We start from the raw sequence: 14959 nt of genomic DNA on the forward strand, positions 1-14959 counted from the left end.
GAGAAGGCCACGTGACAACGGAGGCAGAGACTGCAGTGACGTGGCCATGAGCCGAGGAACACCTGGGGCCACCAGCAGCTGGAAGAGGCAAGGAAGGATTGTATCCTAGAGGCTGCAGGGGGATAATGGCCCTGTCGACACCCTGAGCTCACACTTCCGGTCTCCAGAGCTGTGGGAGGATGAGTTCCTGTTGTTTCAAGTCCCTCACTTTGTGGTCATTTGTTACAGCAGGCACAGGAAACGACCACGGCTGGTGTGGAGAAAAGACTTGGCTGGGAACTGGGTTGGGAGAGGGATGGGGGAGCTGAGGAAGGAGACAAGGCTGTCCCGGGTGGGTCAGGAGGTGGAGCCATCAGGATCGTCACCGGGGTCCAGTCACCCTGGAGGAAGAGCTTGGGAGCAGTGGCCTTTTCCTCTCAAAGTTCCCAAGTCTCTCAAATCATAGCAACTATCCGATGATACCAGAGTGACCCAGATGACAGGGTGCTTAGTTTGGGAGTCCCTCTGGTGCTCTATAGCCCTAAGCCTGACACACGATACCCTGCTTATGGAAGGCACACGCACAAAGCGTGAATTGGCATTGCGAGCTGGATATTCAACAACATTCCTTCGTTAAGCTCCTAATGTGTGTCAGCCTGGGAAGGTGAGCAGAAGCCAGATCACCAGGGGATGCAGAGGAAAATCCCAGAGCCAAAACCCCGTAATGCACTCATTCTTCGCACATTTCCTTCGGGGCTCATCTACCTGTCCGGAGACTTTGGCAAAGCTGGATTCAGCTTTTACGGACACTGACACTGAGTCACATGATTTCTCTTGGTGGGAGTCGCCGACGTCTCAGAGAGCGCACAGGTGAGCGCCCCTCGCCCGGGGGCTGGCAGTCACCACCAGCTCTCCCAGTCCTAAACCACGCCGGGCCACCAGCCTGGAGCAACACCTTAGTGGACGGCAGGGACTTGCAGCTAAGATGCCTGGGGGTGCCCGTGACCTCGCGGCGCCCTCGCGAAGTAGCCCAGCTAGTTCCAGCCGCGGGGTACTAGGCTGGCGGCTCTCGGGGGCGGGGCATAAGCCTCCCAGGGACCTGGCGTCAGTCCTCTTGCGCGAGGCAAACGGCGTTCAGGTGCAGGGCGGGCTCAGGCCCGCCGCCACCTGGCCGCGTCGGCCTCTGCGCCTGCGCCTGCGCCTGCACCGGCGCCTGCGTGCAGCCGCGCGGTCATCCTCCCTTCCCCGCCTCCCGGGGCGGGGAGCTGGGAGGCGGGGCGGCGCGGACAGGGGCAGGGAGGGGAGCCGGCGGGGCGGGGCGGGGCGCGTGGCCGCGCCCGCCGCCAGGACCCCCGGAGCTGGTCGCCGCGCGCTGGGGCCCCTTCTCCTTCCCGCGGGGGGTCTGGGGCCGCGGGGCGGGGGCCTCATGGAGGCTGTTGGCCCGGACAGTTGTGGAGGAGGGGACGCGGCGCGGGGTGCCGAGGGGTGGCCAGCACCCGAGGCGAGGGTGCACTTCCGAGTGACGAGGTTCATCATGGAGGCAGGTAACCGCGGCTGGGGAAGAGGGCCGGCCTTACGGGAACCCACTTCCCGGAGCAGGGGACGCGCAGGACGGGGAGCTGGCGCGGCTGGCCAGGGGGAAGAGGCCCGGCTCGGGGGTACAGGCCTCTGCTTTCCGCCGCGCCCTGCGCGCTAGGCTTTGAGCTGCAAGGACACGGTCACTGCCACCTCGCGGACGGGCGCGCAGGCCCAAAGAGAGGACGTGGGAAGGGACTGGCCCGAGCGAGAAGGTGGTCGAATCCGAGCGCCCGCGGCTTGGTGGCCCACCGCGCCTTCAGGCATACCTGTCTCCCAGCGCACTTGGTCTCGCGGAGCCTTTTCCGGAGCCCGCAGTTGGTGAGGCCCGTGACGAGCCCTGCTGGCGAGGTCCCATCACACCGGGGACCCAGGCAGGGTGCAGCTCGCGTTTTGAAAACCCTGCCAGGGTGTCCACAGAGGTGTTGGGTGCCCCTGCTCCCAAGGCGAGACAATGAAGCAAATCGGATTCCTGTAGAAACATTGTTTCTCTCTCTGGCAATAGTGTCTCACTCGGGCAGACGGTTACTTTCGATCTTTGTTACTTTGTACGCACTCGGTGGGAGCGGGGTCTGGGTGAGTCCGCTTTCAAGTCAAAGCCAGCGGTCTGGGGAAATGATGCAGGACCATTAAGCCCAGTGATTTGTACATTTAATTTCCAGGAAGAGTTGCACAAGGTATGAAGAAGGATGGCAGTGGCCTCCCATATGCTGCCATGCATTCGCTTGGAGGGTCCATGTAAACCAGGGCAGTGTGCTGCCCTTTGAGGATTTGCTGCATAAAACAGGGCTTGGAGGGTCATGTGCAGCTATACCACCGTATTTGACATCTCTGGGAATGAGGAGTCCCATGTGGGAACTGCCTATGTAACTTAGGTTTAGACCTTGAAATGCTAAAAGCTCTTCCAGGTACCACCCTCCAAGGACTTCTTTATAAAATGTATTGCATATGCCTTGCTCCCCCCTGTGAGGCTAAGCACTGGTCCTCCGAAGATGTCCCCACCCTAATCCCCTGAACCTGCGACCCTGTGACTGTTACCTCACGTAGCAAAGGAGATTTTGCAGATGGGACTAAGCATTTTTTTTTTTTTTAAAGATTTTATTTATTTATTTGACAGAGAGAGACACAGCGAGACCGGGAACACAAGCAGGGGGAGGGGGAGAGGGAGAAGCAGGCTTCCCGCCGAGCAGGGAGCCCGATGCGGGGCTCGATCCCCGGACCCTGGGACCATGGCCTGAGCCGAAGGCAGATGCTTAGTGACTGAGCCACCCAGGTGCCCCAGGATTAAGCATCTTGGTATCGGGGAACTACCCTAGATTATTCACTGGGCCCAGGATAATCAACACCTATCACATCCTTAAAGAGAGAGGCGGGAGTGACTGGCAGACTGGAAGGCCATGGAATGAGGGGAGCAGAGTTAGAAGAGGCTTCCCCTGACTTTGACGAGGGAGGAAGGGGCCACAAGCCGAAGACTGCAGGCACCTCTAGAAGCTGGAAAGGGCAAGGAAACATTCTCCCCTGGAGGCTCCAGAAGGAACCCACCCTGCCCACACCTTGAATTTAGCCCCCTAAGACTCATTTGGGACTTCTGACCACAAGGATTGTAAAGGATTGTAAGAGAAACAGTATGTGTTGTTTGAAGCCACTAAGTTTGTGGTAATTCGTTACGGTAGCCCCAGGGAACTAAAACGCCTTAGGGAGAGGACACTGAATGTAATCTTAATGATTGACGGTTGTTCCCCACCTTCTTTCAGTCTGTTGGATGTCATTTAACCTTCTCTTGTTGACCCTGGTCATTGTGAATTTATATTGGTTCTGTTACCCAATGCAGTGATGTCCTTAGGAGCGTCCAGAGGTGGGGTGGGGCGCGGGCTCTACCCCCTAAATCAAACCACCACGTGCTCTGCTTTTTGAGTTCTCTTCCCTTTTCTGTGTGTCAGGCTTCCTCCCTGGTGCCTGTCGGTGGCCATAGGTGTTGCTTTTTTTTTTTTTTTTTTTCTTTCTGCTTGCTTTTCTTGCCTTTTTCAACCTTCAGACAAGGAAACCAGGGCCGAGTATAATCTTTAGTTGTAACATTGGGACTCTGTGGTGTCTTTTTGATGCTCAGAGGCCTTTTTCCCCTGCTGTCATCTTGGCAGGATTTTTGTTAGGTGACCTGGGGGGGTGGGGGCAACCTTTAGTTAAATGCTTGTAAGGTAGAAACAGACACACAACAGTGTGTGGTCCTTTCTGGGATGTTGTGCAGAGGCTGACATGCCAGGTGGTCACTGAGGACTAGTCTGAAGCCTTGCTTCTCCTAGTGTGGTCTGCAGATCTGTAGCTTGGGTGTGACCAGGGGGGCTTGGTGGAAGTATATCTGCAGTGCTACTGAAGGGGATACTGCATTTGAGCACAACCCCCCGGGGCTTGTTAGCCCCATAGAATCTGAGAAGCCTGGCTCGAAACCTCTCAGGTAGGGGACCCAGTGAAAGACCCAGCAGCCACAGCCAGCTAGGCTCTAGGCTCTTGGTCTTGTCTGAGCAGGGGTGTATACCCTTAGGGCCCAACCCAGCAGCTCCACCCACGCCTTAGCAGAGGGTGAGCACTGGACTGAGCTACTCTTCTGCCTGCTTTCTCTTGGCAGGTGTCAAGCTAGGGATGCAGTCCATTCCCATTGCCACAGCTTGTACCATTTACCATAAGTTCTTCTATGAGATCAACCTGGACGCCTATGACCCCTACCTGGTCGCCATGTCTTCCCTTTATTTGGCCGGCAAAGTGGAGGAACAGCACCTGCGCACTCGTGACATCATCAACGTGTCCAACAGGTAATGGCATCCCGGCCCAGGCCTTTGGGAGGACTCACTGGTGTCCACCCAAATGGGAGGGCAGAGAAGGGTCCCACTGAGCCCTGACCGCCAGGTGACAGTGGTCAAGCTCAGAAGGAAGCACTGGGGTGGTCTTGAGCCAGGGCAAGAAGCACTAGCAGCAAAGGCAGGAATGAGCCTGGTGTCGGAAACCCATGGGGTGAGTGGAAGGGAAGCTGGGGCCAGATTAAGGGAAGCCTCAAAGGCCCGAAGGAGTGTAGAAGAGCTGGGGTCATGGGGTGCTCTAGAAGATTAGTCTGGAGTTTTGGGCAGGCTGGATCGAACCAGTTGTGTTCTGTGGGACCTGTAGGACCTTCCCATGCAAGGGAGGGTGTGGACCCAGTTGGGCAATTATTTTATCAAGATGGTGTGGGAAACTGAGTCAGAATTGCTAACAAGCACCTCTTGTCCTGGTGTGGGCATGGTGCTCTGTGGGCGGCCCCCTTGGGCCCAAGCAGCTGTGTTCCTACTGGGAAGGATATGGGGGTCCAGCCAGCCAGGCTGCACTGAGACACCGAGGGGGCCCAGGAGAAAGCAGTCTGTGGAAAGTTACTGGCTAGCAGTATGGCGTAACCTTTCTAGAAACTAATCATTAAGAAAACTGTTTTGTGCTGCTTCTCTTTTTTAATAAACAGGTAACAGGAAAAGCGCTCCCTACCCCCTAAGCATGACAGGGTCGCAGTGTACCGTGAAAGGCTAGGAGAAAAACTGGAGGGGGAACCAAGGGAGGGCCGCTAGAGTCCACCTGTAATTGCCAGGTCCCCAGCAGGGAGGCCTGGTAGAGGGGAAATTGTGCGGACCACTAATTAGACAGGAGCACCCGGGTGGGGTTCTGTGGGGAAGTTGCAAAAGGCGTGAGGAACTAGGAAGGCTGAGTCATTGGCAGAGAATTTTGATCACTTGAGTGTGAATCCTGTTCTCTTACATCTTGGTGATCATGCGTAGGTGGGAGTGTTGTGGATATATATGGCGTAAATAAGGACAGAAGGATCTGGAACAAAGGAAAGACAATCTGGGAACATAAAGCTGAAATACGTTTATTCTTCTGCATATAGCATCCCCATGACATGTTTCAATTCCTTCCTTGGACCCAGAGTAAGAGCCCTGGGCATTGCTGTCCCAGGTGGTAAAGCCTGTCCCTGATCCCAGGCTGACTGGTCAGTTCAGTGTGTGCTAGAGCTTCCAGTCCTTCTGGAGCAATTGCAAGGAGCTCATCTTTACCCTTGACATCTTGCTGAGTGATATGGGACAGCCCATCAGGGCTGAAACTAGAAGCCGGCTTCTTTCCTCTGTTAGTTACTGTTTTTATCCTATATCGTAGGCATGTAGATGAAGATGACTTAGAAACACATCAGTAGAACTGGCCCTATCTAGTGGAAGAACACTGGAGTTTGTGTCTGGACACCAGGGGACTCGAGGGGCTCCCCAGAGACGCTTCCCTGGCTGCCATAAGCATTGCTGTCTCTCCGCGCAGGTACTTTCACCCGGGCAGTGAACCGTTGGAGCTGGACTCCCGCTTCTGGGCGCTCCGGGACAGTATAGTGCAGTGTGAGCTCCTCATGCTGAGAGTCCTGCGTTTCCAAGTCTCCTTCCAGCACCCACACAAGGTACCTGCTGGGGAATTGGCAACTGTTTCTAGAGGCATGAACCTTTTCGTTTTTTATCCTGAAAGTGCACCCACCGAACCCTCACAAACACGGAGTGTGTGTGAGGAAGAGCAGAGCCACAGCTGGGCACTGGGGCTCCCGACTGCACACCCGGGCTGGCTTGTGTGGCCCCTCTTGTCCCAACTCCCTGGGTTTTCTCAGGCAGTTCTGATTTCAGCTTCTGCCTTTTGGCCTGCCTGGCCAAGGCTGCAAGCTGGGATCCGTGTGACTCTGTGAAACCCTTGCCGATCCCGTGACCCACCTAGATTGTGTGCTCAGTGAGCCACAGGGAAGTAGGGCTGGTTTCATGATGCCCCAGAGTTCCTGTCCCCGAGAGTCACGCTCTGCCTCAGAGCTCACATGCAGCTCAGCTGTGCTTTGAAACCCACAAGAAAATCTGAGTCACAAAGTTAAGTAGCACACTTTTAACTGCTAGGAACACGTAAGTCCCAATAGAACTGTTTCTGACGGCAGCAAAAGGGATGTGTGAAGCCCTTCGAGCACTTGGATGTGATACTTTGGTGGCCCCAGTCCCCGGTGTGGGCAGCTTGGAAGGGTGGCCTGCAGGGAAAGACGTGGGGCAGTGGGGGGTTGGGACATGGGTTGTGAACAGGATTTCGTTTTTTTTTTTTTTTTTCTAATTGAAATTCGTATGAGGTAATTGTAGATGTACAAGCAGTTGGAGGGAATAACGCAGAGATCCTGTTTGAGATGGAGACTTTGCCCAGTCTCCCCGAATGGAAACATTTTGCAGAACACCAATCAGTGTAACAGCTGGGGTGACGCCACTGGCACAGCCCCGCCCCTGCCAGGGATTCTGGGGGTCGCTGGGATGTTACTTGCACAATTTTAGCCCATATGCACCTGCATATATCCACCACCGCAGTTGAAATACAAAACAACTCCCATCCCCACAGGGGTCCTTATAATCTCACCCCACCTTTCCAAACTGCCTTTCTAATCCCGGAAACCTCTGGTAGCGATTTTAAAATAGTTGTGTTTCCGGATGGTCGGTTGGTCGGTTGTTCAGTTGGTCGCACGATGCAGGGGAAGGCAGGAGCCGCCCTGGCTGTGTGTCTGAGGAAGAACAGCACCTGCCAAGGGGGCCGTCGGGTGGGGGAGTGGGGGTCAGCGTTGCCTTGAGCCTAGCGGCCTTCCCCTTATGTCAGGTTGGGATGGGGTCTAGGGCGGCCAATGAGTCCCCTGTTCCGTGGCATGCTGGAGTCGCAAGCATGTGTGTTCAGGCCTGTGGAGTGGGCTTATCAGTGTGTTTGTAGATCAGGCGGTTCGAGCAAAGCCGCTGTCTTCCCAGCGTGGGAGCCGACAGACAGTTGAGCTGAAAAGCCATTAAGAGTTTATAGCCAAGGGCGGCACTCCTGGAAAACACGGTCACCATTCATGGTCCCTCTGAAAGCAGGCGTCCTGTCCCCGGGCAGCCCCTTGGCCTCAGGCTGGGCACACGGGCGCAGTGTTCTGTTTGGAATAGAAGGATGCTGTTTCTGGAGCTTACGTTGAGCTGGGCAAGGGGATACGCAGAATGATTTCTGATGATGGCTAGAGCAGGGCCAGGTGATGAAGAGGGACTGTGGTAGGGGCGGGGAGGAGGGGGAGACGATTTCAGGCAGGGCGAGCAGTGAAGGCCAAGGCCGGGAGGGAAGCGTGCTCTGCATGTTCCAACCTGGTGGGAGGGCGGGGCAGGGCTTGGAGGCCAGTGGAAGGGAGATGTTGGAGGGCTTGAACAGAGAGATGACTCGATCCAGTTTGTGCTTTATTCCTGTCGAGACAGCTTAGGGGAGGAGTGGCTGGTGGGCGGTGGGGCCGGGGCACGGGGCCTCACAGTGAGGAGTCAGGTGTCTTGGGGGCCTGCAGCCCCAAAGGCCAATCGGCTGACTGGTGTGTCTTTGCAGTACCTGCTCCACTACCTGATTTCCCTCAAGAACTGGCTGAACCGTTACTGCTGGCAGCGGACCCCCATTTCCGTCACTGCCTGGGCCCTGCTGCGGGACAGCTACCATGGGGGGCTATGCCTCCGGTTCCGGGCTCAGCACATAGCCGTGGCAGTGCTCCACCTGGCCCTGCAGGCCTATGGGGTTGAGGTGCCCGCCGAGGCCGAGGCCGAGAAGCCATGGTGGCAGGTGAGGTGACTGCTCCGTATGCTGGTGTGTCCCCCTTTCCTTTGCCTGAGGACTCATCCATGTTTCTTTGTAGTAATTATCCATGAAGGAAGATATGGGCTACTTAGGAATATTGAAGCTTGAGCATACCCTGTCATGATTATCTAAGGCAGGGGCTCTCCCCCCTTGGCACTGTGGACATTTGGGGCTCGACCATTCTCTGTGGCAACGCCATCCTGTGCTACCCTGTAGATGCCCCAGTCGTGACAACCAAGAAATGTCTCCAGATACTCCCAAGTGTCCCAGGGTGGGGGTCACCCCCAGTTGAGAGTCACTTTGTTCAGCCAAGCACTTTCATTGAATTGAGCGGGAGCTTGCTGTAGATTGGAAGTTAATAAACTTGGATTCACATCAGAAGAAGTATAGGGAGTCCTCTAAAAAGATGGATTGATAATGGACAGGCAGATAGATGATAGATAGATCAATAGATGACAGATGGGTAGAGGGGCGGACAGACAGATGGATGACACGAGATGGACGGGTGGGTGGAGGGCTAGGTGGCAGACAATGAGGCTGAGGGTTGAAAGATTCGCTGGCCTCCCCCCGACCTGCTGAATCCACAGCACGGTTTGTAGAGGGCGAGTCGGGGGGAAGGGCTGCCCTCGAGGATTTCCACAGTCCTATCGATTTTCCCTGAGTAGTCCCCACTGTTTCTCACAATGGAATTTTGAAATCATTTCTGGTTTTCCCTTTCCCATACTAGACCTGAGTCTAGTTTGCCGTTCCTTTCGTATATTGTCTGGCCTTGCCCCGGAGGAGGGTGCCTGAAGGTTTCTCCTTCTTGCGTACCCTCCCTCCCCAGCAAACTGCCAGTGGCCAGAAGTCTTCTAAAATGTGTCCTCTGTTACGTGAACAGAGGGTGCCCCCTGGGTGCCCCCCTGGGTGCCCTCCTGGGTCTGCTCCTGGCTCCGTGTCCCTCCCTGCAGCTCTTGGCTCCCACGGCGCCCCTCCGCCCCTGCTGTCCCTCTGTGGAGACCCGGCTCCTCCTGCTTGCCTTTTGTTCTCTTGCCCTTTATGGTCGCACCCCTCCAGCTAACCAGATAGCGAGTGCCGGGAGGTCGGGGGTCTCGTCTGCTCTATCCCCTGCCCGAGGTCCAGCGCCTAGATCTGGCCCACAGTAGGTGCTCATGCATCTTCGAGCAGACGTATCTGTGGCCCTGGTCTCCGGTGAGATGCACCTCCTCTGGCAGCAGGGGGCTGAAAGGGATCTGCACAGACAGAAAGTACTGCTCCGTGCTGGGTCTTCTCAGGGATTTCCAGGTCATGTGACCATAGCGTCCCTGCTCTGTTGGGACCGGGTGGTAGCAGAAGGGGCTGCCACTTACCGGCCCTGCTCTCTGAGGGCATGTGGGCATGGCAGCCCCTGTCTCTTGGCTGCTTGGGTCTGTGATGTCATCACTTGTTTCCCATTGTCTGGCTCTCCTCTCTGTGTGTCTTCCTTTCTGCTCTCCTTTCTTTTCACCTGCTCCTGAACTTCCCCGGGCACCACCTTACTGCCTCGGCCTCCCGGTGCCAGCCCTCAGCCAGCCCTGTGCTTACCCAGTGGGGTGGCAGACTCCTGTTCACTCAGCTCTGCACCTTTTCTGGGTGGCTCCGGGCCACAGGCACCAGGAGCATCCAGAATCTGGGGGCCTCTTGGCCTTGTGACGTGCAAGGACCAGTTGCCTTATGATAAATGGCTCTAGACAACGACCCCCCCCCCCCGCCCCCGCCTCGCCTGCCCGCCTGGCCCGGATGCTGATGTCTGAGTTGGGAAATACTTTTCCTCCTTGCCCTCCACTGCCACTCCTCGCGGCAACCGCCTCTCTCTTGTCCCTTGCCTGCTGGGGGCTGGGGCTTTGCCGTGCTGGTCAGGAGCCTTGGGGGAGCATGAGGTGCTTCTGCACTTGAGTGTGAGGGTGGTGAGGCAGGCCTTTGTGCCAAGCTGTGTTGGGCCTCCGGGTGGATGAGGCACTGACTCTAAAGCGGTAGTGTGTTGCAGCAGGTGTCAGGGTGTCTGTCCTTATGAAGGCTGAACACTGTTCCATGGGATGGATGGACTGCATTGTGTTTACGCATTCCTCCAGGGGTGGACTCTTGGATTGCTTCCACCTTTTGGCCCGGGACTACTTTTTAACAGTCTTTTCTTGGCTTGGGGTCCCCAGGAACACACAAGGAGTGGACCTTGGTGAGCAAGCCCAAGCCCATATTTCGGAAGCATTGATTTTCTACCTGGAGACTGGGGCGAGATGGCCAGTCTTCATGAACCAGGGCTTGGGGTTTTCAGGCCACTGATTCCTACCTGTGGCAGCAGCTTACGGAGGCCCCTAGCTTTCTTTGGGGGCCATGGAGGGGTTGGACTCAGGTCTAGTTTTTGCCCTGGCTTGGCCCAAGGTCTTGACCCTACTGGTATTGGTTTCCCAGGCAGCAACCCCCGGGCCCAGGGGGCCACAGCATCTAACCAAGATCTCCTTGTTTTGCTTTTTATTTCCCATGTCATCAGGGCTCCTCGAGAGCACCCTCAGGCTCGATGCTTCACTAGGAGGGCTCGCAGAACTCAGAAGAGCCGTACAACGGCTCCCGGTTACGGTTGTTATGGTCAATTACAGTGGAAGCGCCCAGGTCAGAATCAGCAAGGACGCGAGGAGCGTAGGGCCAGGTCCAGGGGAGACCAGGCGTGAGCTTTCAGGTCCCTGGCCGGCGGAGGCGTGCGGCAGTGCCATTTCTCCCGCAGCCTTGTGTGACAACCCGCACCGGGCACGGCCACCAGGGAAGCCTCCCTGAAGTCCGGGGACTTCAGAGCGGGGTCGGTCCCATTGGCCTGGAGCTCCCGCGGGGCTGAGCTCAGAAACTCAGTCTCTGCACCTGCACCGTCCCCGTCCGCCCCCCCCCCCCCCCCCCCCGGGACATGAAGCTGAGAGGTGTGGTCCAGCTCAGCCCCAGGGAGACTGAGACCCATTCATCAGGCAGGACATGCGGGGGGCCTGAGGTCCTTTCCCAGGGGCTGGGCAAGGGCCAGAACTTCCTTGGAAACATGCGGGGTTAGACCTGAGCTACACACCCCTCTTGGTTTGGGCCCCTGGGGATTCACTTGACAATTTTATAAGCTCTCCAGCACGGTCAGGAGGATGTCTGGCCCAGGTTATAGAACAGGTCCAGGTGTTCTCCAGGGGCCAGGCCAGGGTGGAGTGGGGTTCAGTGGTTTAGCCTGTTTACTTCCGGGAATGAACTCCTGGCCCAACTCTGTCACCAGCTCCCTGTCCTGTCTGGGTCAGATGATCACTGAGGCCTCTTCCATCTGGAATGTTCTCTGCTTTGTGGTTAGCCTCGGCAGGCTGGAATTGAATTGGCTTTGCAGAGAGCCACCATCATCTCTGATAGCCAAGTCCCTGTGCCATCCCCCTGTGCAATGTGATTCCGTGCTTAGTGGTGGGTGCCTTGTTTAACACAGAGGGAGTCTAATCAGAACCTGTTTTCCTTCTCCTTTCTAGGTGTTTAGTGACGACCTTACCAAGCCAATCATTGATAACATTGTGTCTGATCTCATTCAGATTTATACCATGGACACAGAGATCCCCTAAGGCCCTGGTCCAGGCCTGCCCAAAGAGAAGCCCGGGATGCTCGGCTGCCTGGGGACGGCATCACCACATCGCTGTGACGGCTGGTCCCCAGAAGACCAGCTGGGAGGACTGGTTTTGTGCTGCTGGAGACGGGCTGGTGAAGGCGATGACCTGCTGCCACTTTGATTCTCATGCTTTGACTGTCCCTGGCAGCTGTGGTCCAGACGGTGATGGGAGCTGTGCCTCCTGCGGGCAGGCCGGGGTGCACCAGGGGAAGGGCCCCCAAGGCATCCGTGTCTGCTTTTGTCCTTTGAGAGGGCACCGACTGCAGTTGAGGTGTGACATCAGTGGAAGCAAAATCAAAGAACAGATGAGACTGCACCCTTGGGGATGTTTTTAAAGCCAGATTTATAGAAAGTATGAATGTGTAACATAGATGGAATTTTATTTTGTATAATAAAAGATGATACAAATCAACAGAGATGCCCTGTCTTTGCTCTCTGGCCTGGGCTGCTCTGGGTGCCATTCAACCTCGGTTTCCCCTGGAACGCTCTCTTTAGGTGGAATTGCCCCTTGTGCCTCCATTGCCTTCTGAGGGCACGGTGGCCCAGCACGTGCACACATCATGGTGGCGTCCCCCGAAGGAGTCGCCATGTCCTTACTCCCCCACTGGGACATTCACAGAGCTTGGCGCCTGTCCCATTCAGTGAGTGAGCATCAGTTTTGGAGAGAGGGATTGGGGAGCATTACTTGGGTTCCCCAAACCCAGATCTGACCGCAATGTTACTAGAAAGTAAGTGATGGTTTTTTCTTAAGTGTCAAGACAGCGAGTCTAGATGGAGCGCCTAGAGAATGTCAGGGCCATGACACCCTCCTGACCCACTCGGAGGGCACTTCTTCCAGAAGACTTGCTTTTTGGGTGCATTAGAGAAAGAGAGCAGCCGAGGTTGTTCTCCCTGGGAATCCGCACTGGGCTCGACACACCCTGGTTGGACTGCCCTTCAGTACATGATGGTGTGGGGAGCGGGGGACCATCCCAGGTGCCCCCCTGCATTTGGGAAGTTGTTGCCAGGGGAGCATGGGCTCTGGATACTGGGTGCCATGCCCTCCGGCACCCACAGGTGTGGGAGCGGGCTGGAATGCCTGGGGTCCAGCAGGCTGCGTCCGAATGCTTGTCTCTGGTGGATCACACACTGGCTTGCTTGTGTTTACTTAGCAACTGTGTTCTGTGTCTTCGGGAGGAGAGATCTGAGTAAATGTCCGCTTTCCCACCGTGTGTCCTTTCCATATCTGTTCACCCAGCTCAGCTGGGAGCTCTTTGAGGCCAAGGTTGGTGCCCAGAGTCCCGGCTGTAAGCACGCAGTGGGTGGCGAGGGGCCAGCCCGCAGGCCTCTCTCTGTGAGTAGCTCTGGCTCTTCCGCCGGTCCTTTCTGTCTTCTGCTATTTGTCCCGCATCAACCCGGTGCTGGCCTTGGCCGGCGCTTATTGCTGGTTTGAATGGAACTGGGCAACAGATGTTTCACTTTTGGATTCTCTGTCTTCTCTCTCCTGACCAGATCACAAGCTCTTACAGAAGCTTCAGTGTCTTTGGATCTCTTAAGGTTTAGCCTCCAGTGAGGCAGCTGGCCCCCACGCACTTGATGGGAGGTCATTTGCTCAGCTCTCAGAAAACAGAACCCCCTGATCTGGATGGGAGGGCTAGGTGGAGGGTACAGGAGAACCCTCTGGAGAGCTCTCTCCATCTGCACCTGTTCCAGTCTGTTTGCTCCCCACCCCCTGCCCCAGGACTTACCAGAAAGAAGGGAAGATGGTTGGATAAAGCTCTCTAGGGATTTGGTGAACATCCCTACCCCCGGCTGAGAGCCCCTGTGCCGAACTGGGAAAGCGTGGCTCCGGAGACTCTGGTCTGCTGGGGCTAGCGGCAGCCTCCGTGGAGATTTTGTAGCTCTAGGTTTCCTTTTATGACGACTGCATAGCAGGCCGGTTCCTTTCTTTCTATGGGACTCGGTTTCCCACTTTGTAAATTGAGCAGGTCGGACCAAGTGACCTCAGACTGCGATCGCTGATGGCTAGTTTTCCTTTTCTTTTTCTTTCTGATTGCTATTTTAAAATCCCTTAGCCCGCCCCGTGCCTGTCGTGCTGCCCTGTGGGACTTGCAGCCCTCGCGCACTGGCCTCTGGGCCTGTCCTGTCAGCGCTTACCACTCAGGGCTCGTCTCTGCTTTCCTGATGCAGCTGGGGCCGGAAGCTCCCCCTTCAGTGTGCCGTCGTCGGAACAGAGATGAAGGAAAGGCGCTGGGCAGCAATGAGGGATGGAGACAAGATTTTCTACAGCCCGAAGCTTCCAGCACATCTTAATTACTGTAAAGTGATAAACGGCCGAGCCTTGCCTGGCCTGTCAAGTGGGTGGAAGGAGGGGGGCAATCCAAGTTCTATGAGGAACACGGCGGTCTCTTCTTTTCCAGCTGTGGATGAGTGAATGCTGTCCCCCGAAAAAATGTGTTTATGTCCTAACTCTTGGAACGTGGGGATGGGTCCTTATTTGAAAACAGGCTCTTTGTAGCTAGTGTCAGTGTGAGGTGAGATCCTACAGGAGTAGGCTGGGTCCGAATCCAAGATGACTGGTATCCTTCTAAGACGCAGTGATGGAAAGTGCAGGGGAGAAGGCCACGGGACGACAGAGACGGGGGTGGTGCAGCTACCAGCCAAGGAAGGCCAAGGACGCCGGCCGCACCAGCAGCTGGAAGGGACAAGGAAGGGCCCTCGAGCCTTCGGAGGGAGCGCCGCCCTGCCGACACCAGGATTCCTGCCTTCCGGCCTCCGGAGCAAGGCGGCGGCGGGGGGGGGGGGGGGCTAACTGTCTTGTTATTTTAGCACCCCCCCGCCAGTGTGGGTACTCTGTCAGCTCCTACCGGGCTTCCTCAGACTCCCGGGGTGCACCTCTGCTTTGTGAAGGGGGTGGGTGTTGTTACGCTTCCTGGCCTCAACTCATTTGGCTAAGTACCAATTTTTTTTCCAAGGGAACCTGTGTCATATCTGATAGCAGGAGTGGAAAAGAGTCTCGACAGGCAGAAATTAGCAATCTGGGGGGGAGGGCAACATCTCTCCATAAGGTGCCAGCTATCTGGACATGGCGTTTGGCTCCACGTAGACTTGCTCAGCCTTAGGGTTCAAGGTGGACTCACACATCAATGAAGCAAG

At 56.2% G+C, this 14959-nt stretch overlaps 1 protein-coding gene across 3 annotated transcripts; it reads left to right on the plus strand.

Moving 5' to 3' along the window:
* The first annotated feature begins 1303 nt into the window (after positions 1 to 1303).
* Positions 1304 to 12236, plus strand: CCNQ (cyclin Q). Of its 3 annotated transcripts, none has more exons than XM_028094351.2 (5): positions 1304 to 1523; positions 4178 to 4361; positions 5875 to 6007; positions 7954 to 8181; positions 11691 to 12236. In XM_028094351.2, the coding sequence occupies exons 1-5, from the start codon at positions 1406 to 1408 to the stop codon at positions 11778 to 11780; spliced, it is 753 nt and encodes a 250-aa protein (XP_027950152.1). In that variant the 5' UTR covers positions 1304 to 1405; the 3' UTR covers positions 11781 to 12236. The 3 variants fall into 3 exon arrangements, with proteins under 3 accessions (XP_027950152.1, XP_027950153.1, XP_027950154.1); XM_028094352.2 differs by having other exon boundaries at positions 1306 to 1523; positions 11751 to 12236; XM_028094353.2 differs by lacking the exon at positions 1304 to 1523 and adding an exon at positions 1572 to 1875.
* Positions 12237 to 14959: the final 2723 nt, after the last annotated feature.

This window comes from Eumetopias jubatus, unplaced genomic scaffold, assembly GCF_037043125.1.
Source record: "Eumetopias jubatus isolate StellerSeaLion01/CBP00866 unplaced genomic scaffold, mEumJub1_p1.0 scaffold_11, whole genome shotgun sequence".
NCBI classification, from domain to species: Eukaryota; Metazoa; Chordata; class Mammalia; order Carnivora; family Otariidae; genus Eumetopias; species Eumetopias jubatus.